This window comes from Salmo salar, chromosome 14 (assembly GCF_965601325.2).
Source record: "Salmo salar chromosome 14, fSalSal1, whole genome shotgun sequence".
Taxonomy (NCBI): domain Eukaryota; kingdom Metazoa; phylum Chordata; class Actinopteri; order Salmoniformes; family Salmonidae; genus Salmo; species Salmo salar.
This window is the reverse complement of record NC_138304.1, coordinates 45,172,058-45,198,221: the sequence shown is the minus strand read 5'-3', so window position 1 is coordinate 45,198,221 and position 26,164 is coordinate 45,172,058. Positions and strand designations below refer to the sequence as shown.

At 45.7% G+C, this 26,164-nt stretch overlaps 1 protein-coding gene across 2 annotated transcripts in view; it reads right to left on the bottom strand.

Annotated features, from left to right (window-relative positions):
• Positions 1 to 26,164, bottom strand: part of kirrel1b (kirre like nephrin family adhesion molecule 1b) — a 66,432-nt gene that overhangs the window by 9,519 nt on the left and 30,749 nt on the right. For both annotated transcript variants that reach the window (XM_014141084.3, XM_014141086.3), the window contains exons 2-11: positions 16,908 to 17,057; positions 15,880 to 16,029; positions 15,306 to 15,463; positions 14,815 to 14,965; positions 14,525 to 14,630; positions 12,221 to 12,369; positions 9,371 to 9,498; positions 8,506 to 8,632; positions 4,687 to 4,787; positions 2,201 to 2,417 (exon numbers count right to left, since the gene is read on the bottom strand). In XM_014141084.3, the coding sequence (XP_013996559.2) occupies positions 2,201 to 2,417; positions 4,687 to 4,787; positions 8,506 to 8,632; positions 9,371 to 9,498; positions 12,221 to 12,369; positions 14,525 to 14,630; positions 14,815 to 14,965; positions 15,306 to 15,463; positions 15,880 to 16,029; positions 16,908 to 17,057 (1,437 nt within the window). The remainder of the gene's footprint in view (positions 1 to 2,200; positions 2,418 to 4,686; positions 4,788 to 8,505; positions 8,633 to 9,370; positions 9,499 to 12,220; positions 12,370 to 14,524; positions 14,631 to 14,814; positions 14,966 to 15,305; positions 15,464 to 15,879; positions 16,030 to 16,907; positions 17,058 to 26,164) is intronic.

Sequence of the window (26,164 nt, the reverse complement as noted above, 5' to 3'; positions counted from 1 at the left end):
CCACCGATAAATCCACTATAATTGAGAATTTCAATAAGCATTCCTCTACGGCTGGCCATGCTTTCCACCTGGCTACTGCCCGGCACCCTCCACAGCAACCCGCCCAAGCCCCCACCATTTCTCCTTCACCCAAATCCAGATAACTGATGTTCTGAAAGAGCTGCAAAATCTGGACCCCTACAAATCAGCCGGGCTAGACAATCTGGACCCTCTCTTCTCAAATTATCTGCCGAAATTGTTGCAACCCCTATTACTAGCCTGTTCAACCTCTCTTTCGTATCGTCTGAGATTCCCAAAGATTGGAAAGCTGCCGCGGTCATCCCCCTCTTCAAAGGGGGTGACACTCTAGACCCAAACTGCTACAGACCTATATCTATCCTACCCTGTCTCTCTAAGGTCTTCGAAAGCCAAGTTAACAAACAGATTACCGACCATTTCGAATCCCACCGTACCTTCTCCGCTATGCAATCTGGTTTCAGAGCTGGTCATGGGTGCACCTCAGCCATGCTCAAGGTTCTAAACGATATCATAACCGCCATCAATAAGAGACATTACTGTGTAGCCGTATTCATCGACCTGGGCAAGGCTTTCGACTCTGTCAATCACCACATTCTTATTGGCAGACTCGACAGCCTTGGTTTCTCAAATGATTGCCTCGCCTGGTTTACCAGCTACTTCTCAGACAGAGTTCAGTGTGTCAAATCGGAGGGCCTGTTGTCCAGACCTCTGGCAGTCTCTATGGGGGTGCCACAGGGTTTAATTCTCGGGCCGACTCTCTTCTCTGTATACATCAATGATGTCGCTCTTGCTGCTGGTGATTCTCTGATCCACCTCTACGCAGACGACACCATTCTGTATACTTCTGGCCCCTCTTTGGACACTGTGTTAACTAACCTCCAGACGAGCTTCAATGCCATACAACTCTCCTTCCGTGGCCTCCAACTGCTCTTAAATGCAAGTAAAACTAAATGCATGCTATTCAATCGATCACTGCCCGCACCTGCCCGTCCATCCAGCATCACTACTCTGGATGGTTCTGACTTAGAATATGTGGACAACTACAAATACCTAGGTGTCTGGTTAGACTGTAAACTCTCCTTCCAGACTCACATTAAGCATCTCCAATCCAAAATTAAATCTAGAATCGGCTTCCTATATCGCAACAAAGCATCCTTCACTCATGCTGCCAAACATACCCTCGTAAAACTGACCATCCTACCGATCCTCAACTTTGGCGATGTCATCTATAAAATAGCCTCCAACACTCTACTCAGCAAATTGGATGTAGTCTATCACAGTGCCATCCGTTTTGTCACCAAAGCCCCATACACTACCCCCCACTGCGACCTGTACGCTCTCGTTGGTTGGCCCTCGCTTCATACTCGTCGTCAAACCCACTGGCTACAGGTTATCTACAAGTCTCTGCTAGGTAAAGCCCCGCCTTATCTCAGCTCACTGGTCACCATAGCAGCACCCACTCGTAGCATGCACTCACTGGTCACCCCCAAAGCCAATTCCTACTTTGGTTGCCTTTCCTTCCAGTTCTCTGCTGCCAATGACTGAAACGAACTGCAAAAATCACAGATCACTGCACCTGTACATAGCCCATCTGTAAACAGCCCATCTATCTACCTCATCCCCATAATGTATTTATTCATTTATCTTGCTCCTTTGCACCCCAGTATCTCTACTTGCACATTCGTCTTCTGCACATCTACCATTCCAGTGTTTAATTGCTATTGTCACGGTTGTCGTAGGGTAAAGCGGACCAAGACGCAGCAGGGAAATGTGCACTCATCTTCTTTATTAAATGGACAAGAAGGTAAACCAAAACCACACGTACACAACAAAAACACAACGACTAATAACAGGCCGGTAAGGCAACAAAGCTATACCTAGCACAATCTCCCACAAAACACTAAAACAAACACATACCTATATATAGGACCCTCAATCAGAGGTAACTAGAAAACACCTGCCTCCAATTGAGAGTCCAATCCCCATAGCCTACCTGGTTAAATAAAGGTGAAATTAAAAAAATGTAAAATACTTTCCCATACTATTCAATGCTGAAATCTTGGCCAGTAATCTAAAACGTCTCAGAGAAGTACGTGCCCCCCCCCCCCCCCCCCCCAGAATCAATGGCTATATCATTCATTCATAAAGAAGAATGTACCAAGATTGGCCCTTTAAGACATACCTTTCTCCTCCAGGGTGATGATCATGGTCCCGGGTCCGAAGGCGTTCCAGGCGGTGCAGTTGTACGGAGAGTGGAAGTCAGACTCCATGACGTTGTTGATGGTGAGGGTGGAGAGAACAGCTCCTCCCTGGGAGTGAGGTTTACTCTGCTCCACCGTGTACCTCTCCAACAGAGTCCCCTTCTCCTTCTCCCATACGTTCTCCTTCCATGCCCACACCTGGAGGGAGACACACACACACACACACACCACACACACACACACACACACACACACACACACACACACACACACACACACACACACACACACACACACACACACACACACACACACACACAATTAGGGAGTCAAATGGAGGATAGAAAAGTGCAGAGTCCTGGTTGAGCATTTGTCATATATGACTTTACTATAGTAAGCGGGTTCAATCCCCTCGTCTACCGTTCCCACTGTTTCTCCCCTTCTGATTTCCTTATCCGTCTGAAGAAAGTGCCAAAACACAATAACAAAAAATCTTTATACTGTATACAGAGGCGTATACACACACACACACCGGGCTGAGGCAGGTGTACACGAGCAATAAAGAGTCTAGCAGGTTTTTCTACTTTAAATCTGCTGAAGTAGTTATACTATTAAATATGGAGTATGAATACATGAAATATGCAACGGCCCACATGTTGTGCTAATGTACCTTTTAACAAGAAAAAAAAGAAAAAGGCAAATTGGCAGGAGAAGGGGGAGGAAAAAGAAACTAAAGATTTTAACTCATCCCCTTCCCTCCCACCCCAGTCTACTTTCTGACACTCACACAGCACCATACTTCATATTTCATAGGTCTTGTGTCTCTGCGTTAAGCTAAAACCATAACGTCGTATCACATTATACGCTCCGAGTACTCACGGGCTCACTCCCAATAGCATCCTATAGTGCACTAGCTTTGATCAGACCTCTGGTCAAAAGTAGTGTACTATAAAGGGAAAAGGGTGTCATTTGGGACACAAGCACTAAAAATGGAGTGGAGACTTAAAAAAAAAAAAACACAGATTAGTGTCATGTCTCTCTGCTGTTGTCGTGGATAATTGACGCTGAAAGGTACAGCATTTTACTTGACTCTCTCCCCTCCCCTCTCACACCTGATCTGTCAACCTCATGTCATCCCCCCTCTCACACAATCCATCAACCTCATGTCATCCCCCCTCTCACACAATCCATCAACCTCATGTCATCCCCCTCTCACACAATCCATCAACCTCATGTCATCCCCCCTCTCACACAATCCATCAACCTCATGTCATCCCCCCTCTCACACAATCCATCAACCTCATGTCATCCCCCCTCTCACACAATCCATCGACCTCATGTCATCCCCCCTCTCACACAATCCATCAACCTCATGTCATCCCCTCTCACACAATCCATCAACCTCATGTCATCCCCCCTCTCACACAATCCATCAACCTCATGTCATCCCCCCTCTCACACTATCCATCAACCTCATGTCATCCCCCTCTCACACAATCCATCAACCTCATGTCAACCCCCCTCTCACACAATCCATCAACCTCATGTCATCCCCCCTCTCACACAATCCATCAACCTCATGTCATCCCCTCTCACACAATCCATCAACCTCATGTCATCCCCCCTCTCACACAATCCATCAACCTCATGTCATCCCCCCTCTCACACTATCCATCAACCTCATGTCATCCCCCTCTCACACAATCCATCAACCTCATGTCATCCCCCCTCTCACACAATCCATCAACCTCATGTCATCCCCCCTCTCACACAATCCATCAACCTCATGTCATCCCCCTCTCACACAATCCATCAACCTCATGTCATCCCCCCTCTCACACAATCCATCAACCTCATGTCATCCCCCCTCTCACACAATCCATCAACCTCATGTCATCCCACTCTCACACTATCCATCAACCTCATGTTGTCCCCCTCTCACACAATCCATCAACCTCATGTCATCCCCCCTCTCACACAATCCATCAACCTCATGTCATCCCCCCTCTCACACAATCCATCAACCTCATGTCATCCCCCCTCTCACACAATCCATCAACCTCATGTCATCCCCCCTCTCACACAATCCATCAACCTCATGTCATCCCCCCTCTCACACAATCCATCAACCTCATGTCATCCCCCTCTCACACTATCCATCAACCTCATGTCATCCCCCTCTCACACTATCCATCAACCTCATGTCATCTCCCCTCTCACACTATCCATCAACCTCATGTCATCTCCCCTCTCACACTATCCATCAACCTCATGTCATCCCCCCTCTCACACAATCCATCAACCTCATGTCATCCCCTCTCACACATCCCCTTGACATGATCTGAATGTACTTACAAAGCCTTCCAATTCATAAGCAATTATAACATATACAAAGCATTTATAAAGGGATATACATTAAAGGTATTATAAAGTGTTACAGATATTTCCCAGAGTTCACTTCACTCACAATCTTGTCAGGTGGAGGGGTGCTGGCAATGTAGCACTTGACCTCCCCTCTCTCCCCTCTCACTGCGTACTGGACTGGTTCACTGGAGATGATGGGAGGGCCTGGGGGGGAGAGACAGATAGGAAGTCATTTCAGCTATTTACACTCCAGTCATGACAGAATGTCTGATAATGAATGGAAATTAAGTGGTGGAAGTGGTAATTAGTCGTTTAAATCTTCGTCATGGTTCTTCTTATTAGTATCTTTCTTTAGCACGCTAGTCCTTTTACACCGTTTAAGCTAGAAACGTCATTCAAGCTTTCAAATGTTCAGACTATTCAGGCTTGTATACAACTTTTTGATATATTTGATACTTTTTCAACTATTAAGCTTTTTGTCCTTCATCCACTTTCATGGGATTTCCTCAGGATTCTATAGGGCCCTTTGTGACATCATCACTCCCAACATTGTATTCTATTCACTGTAAATAATGTAACTTTTGACACATATCAACAAATTTGACCACGTTCCCAAAAAGTTAAGAGGGTATGAAATCTCCCCCCTGCTATTCAAATATGAAAATCGTAACAAAAAATATCTGATACCAATCTAATTATACAGCTGTTTTAATAACCGCATACATTTTTCAAACAACTGAAATTTTTAAAATTTTCGCAGCACTTTAGACAAAAACCTGGGTGTGCACTACACAATTTTGGCCCCGATTTAGCTGTCCCAGACACATTTTTTCCCCCATGTTGTTGCCTACTCGGGTTGTGTGGCTGTCACCGACGCTTGTTTAATGTGAGCCGGTCAGAGACGCAATCTGAGGGCTACCGTCTTTGAGCAGTCCCAGACACACTGATATTTTCAAACATGTTTGTCGTTTGAGATATGCAACAACAAGTTTTGAGAACGGTGATCAGCAATAGCCAATGAGAGCACGCCAGAGAAGAAACCAGTGAGATGATGGCGTTGTTTCACATCACCCATCAGAGATGACTACTACTAGTATGTGTTTGTACAGTACTTGCCTTTAACCAAAGCGTCAAATCGTTACAGCTCTGAAGTTCACAAGAAATTGTATTAAATTCAAAATGTTGGCTAGATATTTCAACCCTGTATGGCAAGTGTGAATTACTGACTGAAAACGTTTATGAGACTGCTTTGAGCCACAGCTTGTTCTAGCTACGATAACAATCTAATCACATAATTGTTTTTGTGAGACAGAGTGGTATGGAGAATCCTCACAACAAAGTGAAGGATCTTATAGTGTGTGACCCTCTGTGCCATATCGTTTAGTGTGCTCATCTCTACGTTGGCAAGACAATAAACTACAGGAAAGATGGTCGTTTTAAATCAAAATCAAATCAAATGTTATTTGTCACATGTGCCAAATACAACAGGTGTAGGTAGACATTACAGTGAAATGCTTACTTATGAGCCCTTAAATAACCAACAACAGAGTTTTAAAAAGTAAGAAAAACATTGATATTAATGTGAGTGGCTCAGCAATGTTAGGATTTTTAATGTCGTACCGTGTACATCCAGCATTAGAGGGTAAAACATCTTGGTCTACTTCTCTACTATTCAAATCTGGAATCAGAACAGAATTATCTGCTACCAATAAAAAATGACAGCTGTTTGTCAGAGTTTAAAGTGACGAAAAGCAGCTAGCTAACGCCAGCTAACAGCTCTCTCATGTCTCATCATTGAGCAGCCCAAACGCAGCCATTGCTATGGATACCAATGCATTTCAACGAAAAAAGGGCCACAGACTAGAAGGGTCAAAATGTAGAATTCTAGACCTACCCTCCTCTTTCACTGTTTAAGCTTTCAACTCCAAACCAACATTGACATGTTCAGACTGACCCAAACTAAATCTTAGATTGCTTGTCTAAAGACTTTTTGATACTATATGTACATATTGAACTATAATCATGAATACATTTCATAAATGAACATGGCTTTGAATGAGAACCATGGAATACAGAAGTAACTATTCAAAATGGTCCTGCTCCTTAGCCAATTAAGCTACAAAACAAACTTTAAAACATTCAGCCTATCCTAACTTCAAATTCTTAAAAATCTGTACCAGCTATAACTACGTAAATGTGTATAAATTAGCATAAAATAACAAACCAACAGTAACTCTTGAACCGTTCAAGCTAGAGACACTAAACCAACGTTCACATGTTCAGGCCATCCGATCCACAGACACTAAAACAAATGTAAAGAGTTAAAGAAAGTCCCACAATGTTTATTCACAGTAAATGACCATCTAGTTGTAACATAGCAGTAGTATTAGGGCCTGTATTAATTTAGGGGGGAATTCCGACTTGAGTTAAACTCGCGGGAATTGAATGTAATTCCCTTTTTATGCACTTTTCTCTCTCTGCGTATTCTGACATTGAAATTAAGCATGAGAATAGCATGATATTCATCAGTTATTCGTTTGGGGTGGAGATTGAATAACGACTGAATCGTCCCCTTAGCATCTCAGAGTAGTAGCACTGATCTAGGATAATTGTTGCCTTTTTAGACTATAATAAATTGACAAGGGGGACCTGATCCCAGATCAGCACTTCTACTCTGAGACCCTTTTTGAATATGGGCCTGTGACGGGGCCGTGTCACGATTGTCGTAAGGAGTTGACCAAAACGCAGCGGGAAAATGTATACTCATCTTTTTTTTATTTGAAGAAGGAAAAACAAAATAAACACGTATACAAAACAAACGACTCCAAACAGTCCCGTCAGGTGCAACAAACACTAAACCAGGAAATAACTACCCACAAACCCCCATAGAACAAACACCCCTATAAATAGGACCTTCAATCAGAGGCAACGAGAAGCAGCTGCCTCCAATTGAAAGACAACCCAATAAACACCACATAGAAATAGACCAACTAGAAATAACATAGAAATACACTAACATAGAACATAACCCAAACAACCCCGAAACACCCTAAACAAACACCCCCTGCCACGCCCTGACCAAACTACAATAACAAACAGCCGCTTTACTGGTCAGGACGTGACAGGCCGGCCGATGTCCTTCACAGAACATTTTTTTACTAAAAGAACTGAAATCGTTTCTTCCAAACTTTGATATATATTTTCAATATGTAAATACAAAAAAGGCTTTAAAATGGCAAAAAGTTAAAATGGTAAAAACAAGGAATAAAAGATTAATAGAATAAAATAATAATCCTCACAGGTCTATCGTTGCTTACCACTCATTCCCTGGTATACTACCATAAACATTTAAACAGGTGTAGCTCATTAGCTCAATTAGTGAGAGACCTACAATTACCTCTTTAGCCAATAGCAACTCAGACAAACAGTCAATTACTAGACACTTAACTGTTTCATGTAAAATGGTGGAATGAGATCTCTATGGTATGACAATACATAGTCCTGCAGTAGACAGCTTCTCACTGCAGACAACGAGCATCAGCCCTCTGCACCATAGAATAAACTGTTTCTTCAAAATAGTTTGATTTATTTTCAATAAATATATTAATACGAAAAAAGGCTTCAAAATGGCAAAGAGTTAAAAATGTAAAAGCACGGACTAAAAGATTACCATGAAATGGTAATAGAAAACAGCGCCCTATACATAAATAAACAGATAGCAAAACTTGGGGAAAATGATTTGTCTTTTAAATGAGGATGTGTTCACATGGTCCCAGAAGTAGTAACAATAGAATCAAAAGGATATTCATGTTAGAAAAAGGATATTCATATGTGTGTGTGTGTGTGTGCGCGCGCGTGCGTGCGTGCGTGCGTGCGTGTGTGTGCGTGTGTGTGTACTGTACATGGCTGTGCTGTAACTGACCGTTGACTGTAAGAGTGACCTCAGTCTCTCCCACTCCGATCCTGGGGACGATGGCCTTACACACGTACTGACCCGCATCCACCTGGCTCACTGACTTCAGGACCAGCTCCTCGTTGTTACTGAGGACCTGAGAGGAGCACACACACACACACACACACACACACACACACACACACACACACACACACACACACACACACACACACACGAGGGAGGGAGGTTTGATGGAAGCGAGTTGTAAAGGGAGGGAGAGAGATATTTAATTCATAAAACATGTTGATTTTCTCAGCCGCAGGCTCCATTAAAGTTCCTGTAGTTTTTCTTAATTCGCTATAATGCATTAATACAATATTTATGGAACAGGTTAGGAGTTCAACATTAGGAGGGTTTAAAACCCAACTGGGCTGGGGGGGGTAGTCTTAGGGTTGGAGTGAGTATGGAGTTCAGGGGGGACAAGGTTCAACGCTGAGTAACGGCAATATTCACTTAGAAATTTGATGATTACCAGTACCTAAATGTAAAGAGTACCGGCATCCAAAATAAGTTACATCCGGCACCTATTTCACTCCAATTCAAGCACTAGTAGCATGGATAAGGGCTTCAGGATATGGGCTTCAGGATATGGGCTTCAGGATATGGGCTTCAGGATATGGGGTTTCTGGGTCCAGGACAGCAGCAGGGTAGGGGTCAATTTCACTTCAATTCCAGTAAATTCAGGAAGTATACCGAAATTCCAATTTCCCCCCAAAAATTATCATAGACAAGCATTGAGAAAAATAATTTCTGTTTACTTCCTGAATTGACTTTATTGAAAAGGAATTGACCTAAAGCGAGGATCTATAGCAGAGGACTTGTCAGTTCTCACCATGCTAGAGCCCTTCTTGGTCCAGGTGAGTGTAAGAGGAGGGTTCCCGGTCCACTTGCAGTTGAGTTTGGCGTCAGAGTCAATGTCCACCGTAATCGGCGTGGGCGCCCCCTTCAGGAGAGGACCATCTGACAGACAGACAGACAGACACAGTAGTTAGACAGTAGTTAGACAGACCGATATATGTATATAGTAGAGACAGATGGATAGACAAGTATAGCAGACAGACAGACAGACAGACAGACAGACAGACAGACAGACAGACAGACAGACAGACAGACAGACAGACAGACAGACAGACAGACAGACAGACAGACAGACAGACAGACAGACAGACAGACAGACAGACAGACAGACAGACAGGACAGACACAGTGCTTTCGGAAAGTATTCAGACCCCTTGACTTTTTCCACATTTTGTGACATTACACACTTATTCTAAAATGTATTAAATATTTAGCTTTTTTATCAAATCTACACACAATACCCCAAAGTGAAAACACGTTTTTAGAAAATTTTGCACATGTATTAAAGATAAAAAACAGAAATAGCTTATTTACATAAGTATTCAGACCCTTTGCAATGAGACTCAAAATTGAGCTCAGGTGCATCCTGTTTCCATTGATCATTCTTGAGATATTTCTTCAACTTGATTGGAGTCCTGTGGTAAATTAAAAATGTAATTGATTGGACATGATTTGGAAAGGCACACACTTGTCTATATAAGGTCCCACAGTTGACAGTGCATGTCAGAGACAAAACCCCGGCATGACGTCGAAGGAATTGTCCGTAGAGCTCCGAGACAAGATTGTGTCGAGGCACAGATCTTGGGAAGGGTACCAAAACATTTCTGCAGCGCTGAAGGTCCCCAAGAACACAGTGGCCTCCATCATTCTTAAATGGAAGAAGTTCAGAACCACCGAGACTCTTTCTAGAGCTGGCCGCCCTGCAAAACTGAGCAATCGGGGGAGAAGGGCCTTGGTCAGGGAGGTGACCAAGAACCCGATGATCACTCTGACAGAGCTCCAGAGTTCCTCTGTGGAGATGGGAGAACCTTCCAGAAGAACAACCAACTCCGCAGCACTCCACCAATCAGGCCTTTATGGTAGAGTGGCCAGACGGAAGCCACTCCTCAGTAAAAGGCATATGACAGCCCGCTTGGAGTTTGCCAAAGGGCACCTAATGAATCTCAGACCATGAGAAACAAGATTCTCAGGTCTGAAACCAAGATTGAACTCTTTGACCTCAACGCAAAGCATCACGTCTGGAGGAAACTTGGCACCATCCCTACGGTGAAGCATGGTGGTGGCAGCATCATGCTGTGGGAATGTTTTTCAGCAGCAGGGACTGGGAAACTAGTCAGGGTTGAGGGAAAGATGAAAGGAGCAAAGTATAGCAAGATCCTTGATGAAAACCTGCTCCAGAGTGCTCAGGACCTCAGACTGGGGCGAAGGTTCTCCTTCCAACAGGACAACGACCCTAAGCACACAGCAAAGACAACGCAGGAGTGGCTTTGGGACAAGTCTCTGAATGTCATTGAGTGGCCCAGCCAGAGCCCGGACTTGAACACGATCAAACATCTCTGGAGAGTTCTGAAAATAGGTGTGCAGCGACGCTCCCCATCCAACCTGACAGAGCTTGAGAGGATCTGCAGAGAAGAATGGAAGAAACTCCCCAAACACAGGTGTGCCAAGCTTGTAGCGTCATACCCAATAAGATTTGAGGCTGTAATCACTGCTAAAGGTGCTTCAACAAAGTACTGAGTAAAGGGTCTGAATACTTATGTAAATGTTATATTTCCGTGGATTTATATTTAAACATTTGCAAAAATTTCTAAAAACCTGTTTTTGCTTTGTCATTATGAGGTATTGTGTGTGAGGGAAAAAAACAACAATTTAATCCGTTTCAGAATAAGGCTGTAACGTAACAAAATGTGGATAAATTCAATGGGTCTGAACACTTTCTGAATGCACCGTAAATCTGTTGATCTGGCTGAGGAGCATAAAGAACATCATAATGCTCGAGCTGGCGGTTCCATGGGAGGAGAGGATTGAGGAAGTACCAGGCACTGTACAGACAAGGGAATGGAAGGCCTGCCAGATGCCTGCCAGTGGAGGTTGGGGCAAGAGGTTTCCCAGGTCAGTTTCTGTGGAGGGCAGTAAGTATCCTCAGAGTAAAAGAAGCACAGAGGAAGAAGATCGCACAGCTGGGCAGGAGGTAGAGAGAGCATCACATTGGCTGTGGCTGAAGTGGGAGGAGCAGTGGTTAAGCCACCTGGCTCAGTTCGGGCCTGATCAACGCAATCATCACACCCTTCGGAAGGTGTAGTGAGAATCACCGAAACACCTAATGAAGAGGGGATCTCACCGGAGGATGAGCCAGGAGCAGCACAACTGCAGTTTGCAGGTAAAATGATTGATACTGTACAGTGGAGGCTGCTGAGGGGAGAACGGATCATAATAATGGCTGGAACAGAATGAATGGAATGGCATCAAACACATGGAAACCATGGAAACCGTGTGTTTGATGTATTTGATACCATTCCAACTATCCCGCTCCAGCCATTACCACGAGCCAGTCCACCCCAATTAAGGTGCCACCAACCTCCTGTGATGCAGTAGTAGAAAGACACAGACAGACAGGTATACAGACAGACGAACTGACGGACGGACAGAAAGACATACACAGTAGAAAGGAAAGCAGACAAACAGACTAATATGCTATGCTGTCTCAGTCTCCTGCCTGTTTATCTGGAGGTGTGGAACTAGAAATGTCATGTCTGGGTGATGTTGGTCTTTATATGTAAATGTATGAGCTGTGGAAATCAAATCTATCTAATGGTCAGACTCACAGTGTACGTTGACCAGGATGCTGAGGTTGGTGTGCCCCACAGCGTTGAAGACTGAGCAGGAGACAGGCTCGGTGTGGAAGGAATGGTCTGCTGTAGTCACAAACACACTGTCTCTCATCCCCTCCAGGAGAACACCACCCTTCGCCCACCTGAGAGAGAAACACAGGTGGAACAGCCTCATCAACACATACTGGTCTTATATGTTCACATATCATACACACACCAACAGACCCACCAACAGACCCACCAACATAGACCCACAAACATAGACACACCAACAGACACACCAACAGACGCACTAACAGACGCACCAACAGACGCACCAACAGACGCACCAACAGACGCACCAACAGACGCACCAACAGGCGCACCAACAGGCGCACTAACAGACACACTAACAGGCGCACTAACAGGCGCACTAACAGACACACTAACAGACACACTAACAGGCACACTAACAGGCACACTAACAGGCACACTGACAGACACACTGACAGACACACTGACAGGCACACTAACAGACACACTGACAGACACACTAACAGACACACTGACAGACACACTGACAGGCACACTAACAGGCACACTAACAGACACACTGACAGACACACTGACAGGCACACTAACAGACACACTAACAGACACACCAACAGACACACTAACAGACACACCAACAGACACACCAACAGACACCCTAACAGACACACTAACACAGGTAGTATTCACTAGACACCAAATAGAAGAAAACAAACTGAAACGGGGAGGGACTACTTGAACTTGTCCAATAGGAAATGCTTGTTTTTTGTTTTCTGTTGCAAAGTATTTTGTTATGTTTTGCTGCTCCAGTGCACACTAATGAACATCACCCATCAAACACACTACTGAATACCACCCAGCAAACACACTACTGAATACCACCCATCAAACACACTACTGAATACCATCAAACACACTACTGAATACCTCCCATCAAACACACTACTGAATACCACCCAGCAAACACACTACTGAATACCACCCAGCAAACACACTACTGAATACCACCCAGCAAACACACTACTGAATACCTCCCATCAAACACACTACTGAATACCACCCATCAAACACACTACTGAATACCACCCATCAAACACACTACTGAATACCACCCATCAAACACACTACTGAATACCTCCCATCAAACACACTACTGAATACCACCCAGCAAACACACTACTGAATACCACCCATCAAACACACTACTGAATACCTCCCATCAAACACACTACTGAATACCACCCAGCCAAACACACTACTGAATACCTCCCATCAAACACACTACTGAATACCACCCAATAAACACACTACTGAATACCACCCAATAAACACACTACTGAATACCTCCCATCAAACACACTACTGAATACCACCCAGCAAACGCACTACTGAATACCACCCAGCAAACGCACTACTGAATACCACCCAGCAAACGCACTACTGAATACCACCCAGCAAACACACTACTGAATACCACCCATCAAACACACTACTGAATACCACCCATCAAACACACTACTGAATACCACCCATCAAACACACTACTGAATACCTCCCATCAAACACACTACTGAATACCACCCAGCAAACACACTACTGAATACCACCCATCAAACACACTACTGAATACCTCCCATCAAACACACTACTGAATACCACCCAGCCAAACACACTACTGAATACCTCCCATCAAACACACTACTGAATACCACCCAATAAACACACTACTGAATACCACCCAATAAACACACTACTGAATACCTCCCATCAAACACACTACTGAATACCACCCAATAAACACACTACTGAATACCACCCAATAAACACACTACTGAATACCACCCAATAAACACACTACTGAATACCACCCAATAAACACACTACTGAATACCTCCCATCAAACACACTACTGAATACCACCCAATAAACACACTACTGAATACCACCCAATAAACACACTACTGAATACCACCCAATAAACACACTACTGAATACCTCCCATCAAACACACTACTGAATACCACCCAATAAACACACTACTGAATACCACCCAATAAACACACTACTGAATACCACCCAATAAACACACTACTGAATACCACCCAATAAACACACTACTGAATACCACCCAATAAACACACTACTGAATACCACCCAATAAACACACTACTGAATACCACCCAATAAACACACTACTGAATACCACCCAATAAACACACTACTGAATACCACCCAATAAACACACTTATCCAACAGACTCCCACTGACCGGATGCCCATGATGGGGGGGTTGGCGGTGGCCTGGCAGGTGAAGGTGACTCTCTCTCCCTCCAGGACAGACTGAGGCTCCATGGATAGGTTCACCTTGGGGGGGTCTGCAGGAGGGAGAGAGGGAGGGAAGGAAAGGAGAGGAGGGAGGGATTAAATAAACCTGAAACACAGTCACACACTCATACCTTAAAACTATTAACATACACCCCCCCTCCCCCCATCACCCACCCACACACACACACACACACACACACACACACACACACACACACACACACACACACTTACGGTGGACGTTGAGGGTGACGGTGGTGCGTTTTCCCATGGGGACAGCCCGGTTGCTGGCCACACAGGTAAAGTTGCGTCCAGTGTCTTTGTCCTCTGGGATGATGGGTAGGAAACTCCGGGTCGTCACTCTCTTTCTGTCTGGGAGAACCTCCTGGGAGGGGGGGGGGGGAGATTGAGGGGGGAGAGGAAGATAGAGGGGGCAGAGGGAGAGAGAGGAGGGGGAGGGGGAGAGGGAGAGAGAGAGAGGGGGGAAGTAGAGAAAGAAAGAGGGGGAGAGGGAGAGAGAGAGGGGGAGGATGGGGTAGAGAGAGGGGGGAGGAGGAGAGGGAGAGAGGGGGGAGAGGGAGAGAGAGAGGGGGGGAGGAGGAGAGGGAGAGAAGGGGGAGAGACAACGAGAGGGAGGACAGGGTGGAGCCAGTGAAAGGTGTATTTAGTGATAAAACATAAAATATGGCAACGTGCAGCGGTGTGCATATCTGTGTGTGACTCACAGTGGAACTAAAGGCTCCCTCCAGGGCCACCCCGTCCCGCTGCCACTCGATGAGGGCCAGTGGCTTGGCCCCGCGGGACACACAGCTCAGGTTGTACGAGGCATTGGCTCTCAGCAGGATCTCTGGAAAGCCCTCGATCACTGGGTCATCTGGAGGGACTGTAGGACAACACAATAAAACACACATGTCGATGAATACACACACACTGTGTATACACTACAACACACACACACAAGAACACACACTCTGCATATACACAATACAACACACACATTCTGCAGCATATACACATTACAATACACACAGCGATGAACACACACTCTGTATATACACAATACAACACACACACACTGCATATACACTACAACAGACATACTGTACAGTCACACACTGCACTGGACACACACACACTGACACACACACACACACACACACTCACAGACTGCACTAGATACACACACTCCACATAATAATACACAGTCACGCACTGGACAGACACTCTTTACACACACAGTCACACTGCAGTGGACACACACAGTCACACTGCAGTGGACACACACAGATAGATGCTCACTGAGGATGGTGAGTTTGGCTCTCCGGGAGCGCAGGGCAGCCTCTGTGGCCTGGCACTCATACAGGGAGTCATCAGACAGCGCAGCAGCAGAGATCTCCAGGTTGTACTGGCCCACGTCTATCACCCGCAGCACACGGTACCTGGGCCAGGCTAGGACAGAGAGAGACAGAGAGAGAGAGATACTGTTCACCCGCAGCACACGGTACCTGGGCCAGGCTAGGACAGAGAGAGACAGAGAGAGAGATACTGTTCACCTGCAGCACACGGTACCTGGGCCAGGCTAGGACAGAGAGAGACAGAGAGAGAGATACTGTTCACCTGCAGCACACGGTACCTGGGCCAGGCTAGGACAGAGAGAGACAGAGAGAGAGAGATACTGTTCCCCTGCAGCACACGGTACCTGGGCCAGGCTAGGACAGAGAGAGACAGAGAGAGAGATACTGTTCACCTGCAGCACACGGTACCTGGGCCAGGCTAGGACAGAGAGAGACAGAGAGAGAGATACTGTTCACCTGCAGCACACGGTACCTGGGCCAGGCTAGGACAGAGAGAGACAGAGAGAGAGATACTGTACATGTACACCTGCAGCACACGGTACCTGGGTCACGCTGAGACGACAGATTTACATAAAAAATAAATACATTTAAATGAAGATCTATGAAGATAGCAGCACATTATACATCTGAGAGAATGAACACACATTTTCATTCACATAGAGAAACAGTCTCTCATAACCCCATACAGGGGGCATTCCAAACACTAGATGGCAGACCACAAGTCTGGAAGCACCCTTGAATTATGACATCATCGATTTGGATTCCAAAGGGGACAAAAGTATTGGTCTAGATTACATCATCTCTGCCTGCCTCTACCTACCAGCAGCATAGCAACCATCAGAACCAGCAGCATAGCAACCATCAGAGAGGTGAACGCCAAGGAGCACAATTAATGTATATGTGTGTGTGTGTATGCGTGCGTCCTTGCGAGCGTATGTGTGTACTCGTGTGTGTGTGTGTGTGTGCTCTCACCCTTGAGGCCCTCTCCGATGCCCAGTGCTAATCCATCCTTGGTCCACTGTACGATGCCGCTGTAGTTGAAGACGACACAGGACAGAACCACCCTCCCCCCTAGAACAACAGACTGGTCTGCTGGCTCCTGAGAGAACCTCACAGTCCACACTGTCACAGAGACAACGATAAAGACATGGTTAGGCATGTGAGTGTTTGTGTGTGTTCATGAGAGATAGCATGACAAATGATCTTCACTCTACACAAATGTGTAAACACACTAACATATACAGTAGCCCCATTGGGCTCCCGAGTGGTGTAGTGGTCTAAGGCACTGCATCTCTGGTTTGATTCCAATCTTTATCACAACCGGCCATGATTGGGAGTCCCATAGGGCCGCTCACAATTGGCCCAGCATCATCCGGGTTAGGGTTTGGCCAGGGTAGGCAGTCATTGTAAATAAGAATTTGTTCTTAACTGACTTGCCGAATGAAATGTCTTTATTTTTTTTAATACAGTGACATAAGGAACATACTGTACCAGCAGGAGGAGAACCAAAGTATTAACACCCATGTTTTCACATGTTTGCATCATCAGGTAATTTCATATTTCAATGACATTTTTTTGCAGGTGGTTCATTAATTAAAACAGATAAAATGAAAAAAAATATCTCAAATGACACTCTCTCTCTCTTTCTTGCCCTCTCTCTCTCTCTCTCTTTCTTTCTCCCCTCTCTCTCTTTCTTTCACTTTCTCGATCAATCTCTCTCTCTTTCTCTCTCTCTCTCTCTCAATTCAATTCAAATGGTGTCAGGGATTTCTTCATCGGAGGACGATATAGCGAAATCATCGTCGGAAAAAGATGACCAAAATGCAGCAGGGTTGTGATAGTTCATTTTTGAACATTTAATAAACTCAAAAACGAACATACAAAAATAACAAAACGAACTTACGATTTACAGACAGTCCTGTTAGGCTTACACATGCTAAACACGAAACCATCTCCCACAAATACACAGACAAACACACCCAACTAATATAGGACTTCCAATCAAAGGCAACACCACACAGCTAGCTGCCTTCAATTGGAAGTCCACCCCAATTAACTCAACATAGAAACAGATCAACCAGACTACACATAGAAATACATCAACATAGACCATAACTCAAAACCCGGAAATAATAAATCAAACGCCCTCCTAACTAACACACCACCCTGAACCACATAAAACAAATACCCTCTGCCACGTCCTGACCAAACTAAAAAGACAATTAACCCTTATACTGGCCAGGACGTGACAAATGGCTTTATTGGCATGGGAAACATATGTTAACACACTTGCCAAAGCAAGTGAAATAGATAATAAACAAAAATGAAATAAACAATAAAAAATGAACAGTAAACATTACACTCACAGAAGTTTCAAAGGAATAGAGACATCTCTCTCTCTCTCACACACACACACACACACACACATACACTCTCTCTCTCACTCTCTCTCTGTTAGTCTTCCATTGGGCTGTTCTTTTCTTGGATCATTGATAAAACAACCCTATTCGCTAATTAAGGCAGAACTCGTTAATAAAAGAAATAAGATGTTCTTTAGGAGAAAACATCTCTGGGGATTGCATCACAAAGGAAGAAAGAAGAGGAAGGAGAGGACTCCAGAATCAACACTGTCTGCGTCCTAAATGGCACCTTGTTCCATAGTGCACTACTTTTGACCACAGCATAGGGTTCTGGTCAAAAGTAGTGTACTATAAAGGATATAGGTTCCCATTTGGGACGTACATAGCCACTGTTAGTGTCTAGTGTCATGTTGTTTGTGTTGAGGGCTCCTTTCAAACAAGGACTTTTCACTGAGCTGACACTGCTACAAGCTGTGATGTTTCAAGAGTGTTCAACATCAATGGTAATGATGGTGATGGTGGTAATGACGGTGATGGTGATGATGATGATGGTGGTAATGTTGCTGATGGTGACAATAACGGTCATACACAGAACATTAATGCTTCTACTTTTAAAGGTAATGTATGGTTGAGCTGACATGCGCAGAGTTGATCATGAATGCAATCTCCACAAACGTTTGTGGCAGCTGGCAATATTTTGCGATTCTGTGTGACCCTCTGTGTTTAGGAACTCTCTTTCCCATAATGCACTACTGAGCAAGAGAGCGAGAGAGAGAGAGAGAGAGAGAGAGAGAGAGAGAGAGAGAGAGAGAGAGAGAGAGAGAGAGAGAGGGCCTGTCAGCCTGGAGCTGAGACTCAGAGAGAGAAGGAGATAACCACACTGACAGAGAACAGAGATTTAATTAACCCTGGGGGATCCCCCTCTCACCCTCTTTCCCTCCCTGTCTCTCTCTCTCCCTCCCCCTCTTTCTCTCCCTGTATCTCTACCCCCCCTCCCTTCTCTCCCTGTCTCTCTATCACTCTGTCTCTCGTGCCTTCGTTCTATGCTTCCATGTCTTTGGGGCTGTAGTACCGTAATTTCCAGACTATTAAGCGCACCTGAATATAAGCCGCACCCACTGAATTAAAAACAAAAATATTATTTTGAACATAAATAAGCCGCACATGTCTATAAGCTGCAGGTGCCTACCGGTACATTGAAACAAATGAACTTTACACAGGCTTTAACGAAACACGGCTTGTAACAAAAATAAATAGGCTTTAACGAAACACGGCTTGTAACAAAAATAAATAGGCTTTAACGAAACACGGCTTGTAACAAAAATAAATAGGCTTTAACGAAACACGGCTTGTAACAAAAATAAATAGGCTTTAACGAAACACGGCTTGTAACAAAAATAAATAGGCTTTAACGAAACACGGCTTGTAACAAAAATAAATAGGCTTTAACGACACACGGCTTGTAACAAAAATAAATAGGCTTTAACGAAACACGGCTTGTAACAAAAATAAATAGGCTTTAACGAAACACGGCTTGTAACAAAAATAAATAGGCTTTAACGAAACACGGCTTGTAACAAAAATAAATAGGCTTTAACGAAACACGGCTTGTAACAACAACAACAAAACATTTGCAGTAAGCTTTAGTTGTCTTTTTGCACTGAGTCAATTCCTCACGCTGCTGTTTCCAACGTCTTATCATCGACTCATTAAGATCAAGCTCCCGTGCAGCAGCTCTATTTCCTTTTCCAACAGCCAGATCAATCGCCTTCAACTTGAAAGCTGCATCATATGCATTTCTCCGTGTCTTTGCCATGATGAGGGTGACAAAATGACTACCGTAATCAGAATGATGGGAAGTTTGAGAGCACTCGATTTAATCTAAACAGTAAATAAAAAAGTTGTTTGACCTTAACCCGTTCGGCAATTTCATTGGTCTAATGAAAGCTTCATGCCGCCAAAAAACTGAGCACGTCACAGAATGTGTTTTTTTGGAGAAAAAAAAATTGAAAGCGGGAAAAATCCATATATTAGCCACGTCATTGTTTAAGCCGTCATTGTTTAAGCTGGGAAAAAAGTTGCGGCTTATAGTCCGGAATTTACGGTAGGTAGCGTTGGTTGTCTGCTCTATGGCCTTGTCCTCTCTCTCTCCATGATTATAATGCAGCGGTAGAAATGAGTTAACTACAGAATGTTCACTGATATTTGCTTAAATAAACAACAACTCTGTCCATCTGATCAGAAAAACTTAATATGTTGAAAGTTGAAGATATTATTATTTTCAGTTTACAAACCTCCTGTCATAGTTGGACGCAATGTATCTGGATTGTGTGGGACGATACATACAGTATCTCCCGATACATTACTGCTCACGGTAAAGATTATAAGTACCACAATGTATTCACATTCCTCTTCCTACAGCATGTAACGGAACTAACCCTAAACCCTGCTGCCCCTTCTCCCAACCCCTCCCAACCCCCTCCCAGCCCCTCCCAACCCCCACCCAGCCCCTCCCAACCCCCTCCCAACCCCCATCCAGCCCCTCCCAACCCCCTCCCAGCCCCTCCCAGCCCCTCCCAACCCCTCCCAGCCCCCTCCCAACCCCCACCCAGCCCCTCCCAACCCCCTCCCACCCCTCCCAACCCCCTCCCAGCCCCCTCCCAACCCCTCCCAACCCCCTCCCCACCCAGCCCCCTCCCAGCCCCTCCCAACCCCCTCCCACCCCCTCCCAGCCCCCTCCCAATCCCCATGCAGACTGACCCTGTCCTCATATTCACATTTCACTCTGTCTTCAGGCTACTCCTTGTTCCAATTTCACCAACTAAATCGCTGTGTCAAACTGTGTATACTGACTGTCTTTATGTGTGTGTGTGTGTGTGTGTGTGTGTGTGTGTGTGTGTGTGTGTGTGTGTGTGTGTGTGTGTGTGTGTGTGTGTGTGTGTGTGTGTGTGTGTGTGTGTGTGTGTGTGCGTGCATGCGAGCGAGTGTGTGAACAAGAGAGATAGATTGGTCTAGTCTGCTGTATAGCCATTGTAACTCTGGCTCTTGGTGTAAATACTTTCTAAATAACTTCCTAGCCCTCCCACTTCTAAATGATTCTTTCAATATCTTTAAGAAACAGTTACTACAAACACAAGTATGATACAAGACTCTGAGGAATGCCAGAGAGGTTTTGAGAAAAGCCCGCACATTTTTTTGTTAGAAGATTTTCAAAGTTATTTTATGCAATTGTATTTATTTAGACGTAACAAGAGCAAAATGTTTTGGTTGTTATGCCTTCGTCACAAGAACACTGACGATGGCTAACAGAACGTTGTTTTCTTGTTGCCTCCAGAGGTTTGCCGTATTCAGTCATGAAGATGTTTCCATAAAGCTGGATATCAGGCCCATCGTTAATAAAGTGTCTCAGAGTAGGAACGCTGATCTAGGACATGTTCTTCCATAGATTTTTAACAACTGCAACACGGGAGCCCAGACAGAAAGACAGACAGAAAGACAGACAGACAGACAGACAGACAGACAGACAGACAGACAGACAGACAGACAGACAGACAGACAGACAGACAGACAGACAGACAGACAGACAGACAGACAGACAGACAGACAGACAGACAGACAGACAGACAAGCTTAGGTTAGACTACACAGTAGACCATCTACACAGTAGACCATCTACACAGTAGGCCATCTACACAGTAGGCCATCTAACCTTAAACTGAGTCACTCCTACGCTGAGATGTTTGATACAAACTAAGCTTAGCATTTTTACAATGAAGGTCTGACTCATAGGCAGAGACTTGAAAGAACTGGGTTAGGCCCTGCACTGAACTGTTTGTTTGACTGTTTGTTGAAAAGACAGAAATATACACAAGCACTGACACACGGACAGACATACACGCACATACGCACACACACATGTGCGCAAGAACACGCATGCACACACACACACAAGAACGTATGCACACACACAAGAACGTATATATCACACACACACACACACACACACACACACACACACACACACACACACACACACACACACACACACACACACACACACACACACACACACACACACACACACACACAGTACAACTATTTCTCCCCTCTCTTCCCCTCCTCCTATCCTCTCTCTCGCTCTCCCCTCTCTCTCTCGTTCTCACACCCCCTCTCTCTCTCTTGCTCCCCCCTCTCTCTCTCTCTCTCTCTCTCTCTCTCACTCTCCTCCCCTCTCTCTCTTGCTCTCCCCTCCTCTCTCTCTCTCTCTCTCATAATTGACTTCTTTTTTTACATTTCATTTCAATCTCTTATTCCCCCCCGCCCCATTTATATATCCCCTCTTTTTCAATAATTCATCTGTCTCTCTTTCTTCAACCTCTCTCTGATTTCCTCCATCTGTTTTTCTTAATGTTTTATTCACCTCTTCATTTGGGCTTCTCTGCCGCGTTAATTGCTTCTTAAGAGTGGTAAACACCACCCCCCTTCCCCTCGTCCTGCTCCTTCCTCCCTTTCACTCGTCGCCTTCCTTCCCCCAGTCCTCCCCCTTATCCTCTCGTCCTCCTCCCTTCCCTCTCCTCTCCCCTTCCCCCCTCGTCCTCCCCCTTCCCCCCTCGTTCAATTAACAACTGGATTAAGATTGAATTGACAACTGGGTAAAGATTAAATTAACAACTGGGTAAAGATTGACTTGACAACTGGATAAAGATTGAATTAACAACTGGATAAAGATTGAATTGACAACTGGATAAAGATTGAATTAACAACTGGATAAAGATTGACTTGACAACTGGATAAAGATTGAATTGACAACTGAGTAAAGATTGAATTAACAACTGGATTAAGATTGACTTGACAACTGGATAAAGAGTGACTTGACAACTGGATTAAGATTGAATTGGATGCATCCCAAATGGTATCCTATTCCCCATATAGTGCAATACTTTAAGAATAGGATGCCATTAGGGATTCAGATATTAGGGATACAGACATTAGAGATTCAGACATGAGGGATTCAGACATTTGAGATTCAGCCATTTGGGATTCAGACATTAGGGATTCAGACATTAGGGATAAAGACATTTGGGATTCAGACATTAGGGATTCAGACATTTGGGATTCAGACATTAGGGATACAGCCATTAGGGATTCAGACATTTGGGATTCAGACATTAGGGATTCAGACATTTGGATTCAGACATTAGGGATTCAGACATTTGGGATTCAGACGTTAGGGATTCAGACATTGGGGATACAGACATTAGAGATTCAGACATTTGAGATTCAGACATTTGGGATTCAGACATTAGGGATTCAGACATTAGGGATTCAGACATTAGGGATTCTGACATTTGGGATTCAGAGATGTTGGGGGTTCAGGCACAGTAAGGGTTGTGAAATGTTGGGGGTTTAGGCTCAGTAAGGGTTGTGAGATGTTGGGGGTTTAGGCTCAGTAAGGGTTGTGAGATGTTGGGGGTTTAGGCTCAGTAAGGGTTGTGAGATGTTGGGGGTTCAGGCTCAGTAAGGGTTGTGAGATGTTGGGGGTTCAGGCTCAGTAAGGGTTGTGAAATGTTGGGGGTTCAGGCTCAGTAAGGGTTGTGAGATGTTGGGGGTTCAGGCACAGTAAGGGTTGTGAGATGTTGGGGGTTCAGGCTCAGTAAGGGTTGTGAGATGTTGGGGGTTTAGGCTCAGTAAGGGTTGTGAGATGTTGGGGGTTCAGGCTCAGTAAGGGTTGTGAGATGTTGGGGGTTCAGGCTCAGTAAGGGTTGTGAGATGTTGGGGGTTCAGGCTCAGTAAAGGTTGTGAGATGTTGGGGGTTCAGGCTCAGTAAGGGTTGTGAGATGTTGGGGGTTTAGGCTCAGTAAGGGTTGTGAGATGTTGGGGGTTCAGGCTCAGTAAGGGTTGTGAGATGTTGGGGGTTCAGGCTCAGTAAGGGTTGTGAGATGTTGGGGGTTCAGGCTCAGTAAGGGTTGTGAGATGTTGGGGGTTTAGGCTCAGTAAGGGTTGTGAGATGTTGGGGGTTCAGGCTCAGTAAGGGTTGTGAGATGTTGGGGGTTTAGGCTCAGTAAGGGTTGTGAGATGTTGGGGGTTCAGGCTCAGTAAGGGTTGTGAGATGTTGGGGGTTCAGGCTCAATAAGGGTTGTGAGATGTTGGGGGTTCAGGCTCAGTAAGGGTTGTGAGATGTTGGGGGTTTAGGCTCAGTAAGGGTTGTGAGATGTTGGGGGTTCAGGCTCAGTAAGGGTTGTGAGATGTTGGGGGTTTAGGCTCAGTAAGGGTTGTGAGATGTTGGGGGTTTAGGCTCAGTAAGGGTTGTGAGATGTTGGGGGTTCAGGCTCAGTAAGGGTTGTGAGATGTTGGGGGTTTAGGCTCAGTAAGGGTTGTGAGATGTTGGGGGTTCAGGCTCAATAAGGGTTGTGAGATGTTGGGGGTTTAGGCTCAGTAAGGGTTGTGAAATGTTGGGGGTTTAGGCTCAGTAAGGGTTGTAGTAAATAAAATCTTTCGCTCTGTCTTTCTCTCCATCGTCAGTCTGTCTATCAGTCTGTCTGTCATGTTGAGGTCTATTGATGATACTAGCTCAGTTCTGTCTCTTCCATTTGGCATGAAATTAATGAGCAGCAGAGCATGTTCCCCTCTCCTCCTCCATGTTCCCCCTCTCCTCTCCTCCTCCATGTTCCCCCTCTCCTCTCCTCCTCCATGTTCCCCCTCTCCTCTCCTCCTCCATGTTCCCCCTCTCCTCTCCTCCTCCATGTTCCCCTCTCCTCTCCTCTCCATGTTCCCCCTCTCCTCTCCTCCTCCATGTTCCCCTCCCCTCTCCTCCTCCATGTTCCCCCTCTCCTCTCCTCCTCCGTGTTCCCCTCCCCTCTCCTCCTCCATGTTCCCCCTCTCCTCTCCTCCTCCATGTTCCCCCTCTCCTCTCCTCCTCCGTGTTCCCCCTCTGCTCTCCTCCTCCATGTTCCCCTTCTCCTCTCCTCCTCCATGTTCCCCCTCTCCTCTCCTCCTCCAGGTTCCCCTCTCCTCTCCTCCTCCATGTTCCCCTCTCCTCTCCTCCTCCATGTTCCCCCTCTCCTCTCCTCCTCTGTGTTCCCCTTTTCCTCTCCTCCTCCATGTTCCCCCTCTCCTCTCCTCCTCCTCCATGTTCCCCCTCTCCTCTCCTCCTCCATGTTCCCCCTCTCCTCTCCTCCTCTGTGTTCCCCCTCTCCTCTCCTCCTCCATGTTCCCCCTCTCCTCTCCTCCTCTGTGTTCCCCCTCTCCTCTCCTCCTCCATGTTCCCCTCTCCTCTCCTCCTCCATGTTCCCCCTCTTCTCTCCTCCTCCATGTTTCCCCTCTTCTCTCCAAGTTCCCCCTCTCCTCTTCTCCTCCATGTTCCCCTCCCCTCTCCTCCTCCATGTTTCCCCTCTCCTCTCCTCCTCCTTGTTTCCCCTCTCCTCTCCTCCTCCATGTTCCCCCTCTCCTCTCCTTCTCCATGTTCCCCCTCTCCTCTCCTCCTCCTTGTTTCCCCTCTCCTCTCCTCCTCCATGTTCCCCCTCTCCTCTCCTCCTCTGTGTTCCCCTCTCCTCTCCTCCTCCATGTTCCCCCTCTCCTCTCCTCCTCCATGTTCCCCCTCTGCTCTCCTCCTCCATGTTCCCCTTCTCCTCTCCTCCTCCATGTTCCCCCTCTCCTCTCCTCCTCCATGTTCCCCTCCCCTCTCCTCCTCCATGTTCCCCCTCTCCTCTCCTCCTCCATGTTTCCCCTCTCCTCTCCTCCTCCATGTTCCCCCTCTCCTCTCCTCCTCCATGTTCCCCTCTCCTCTCCTCCTCCATGTTCCCCCTCTCCTCTCCTCCTCCATGTTCCCCCTCTCCTCTCCTCTCCTCCATGTTCCCCTCTCCTCTCCTCC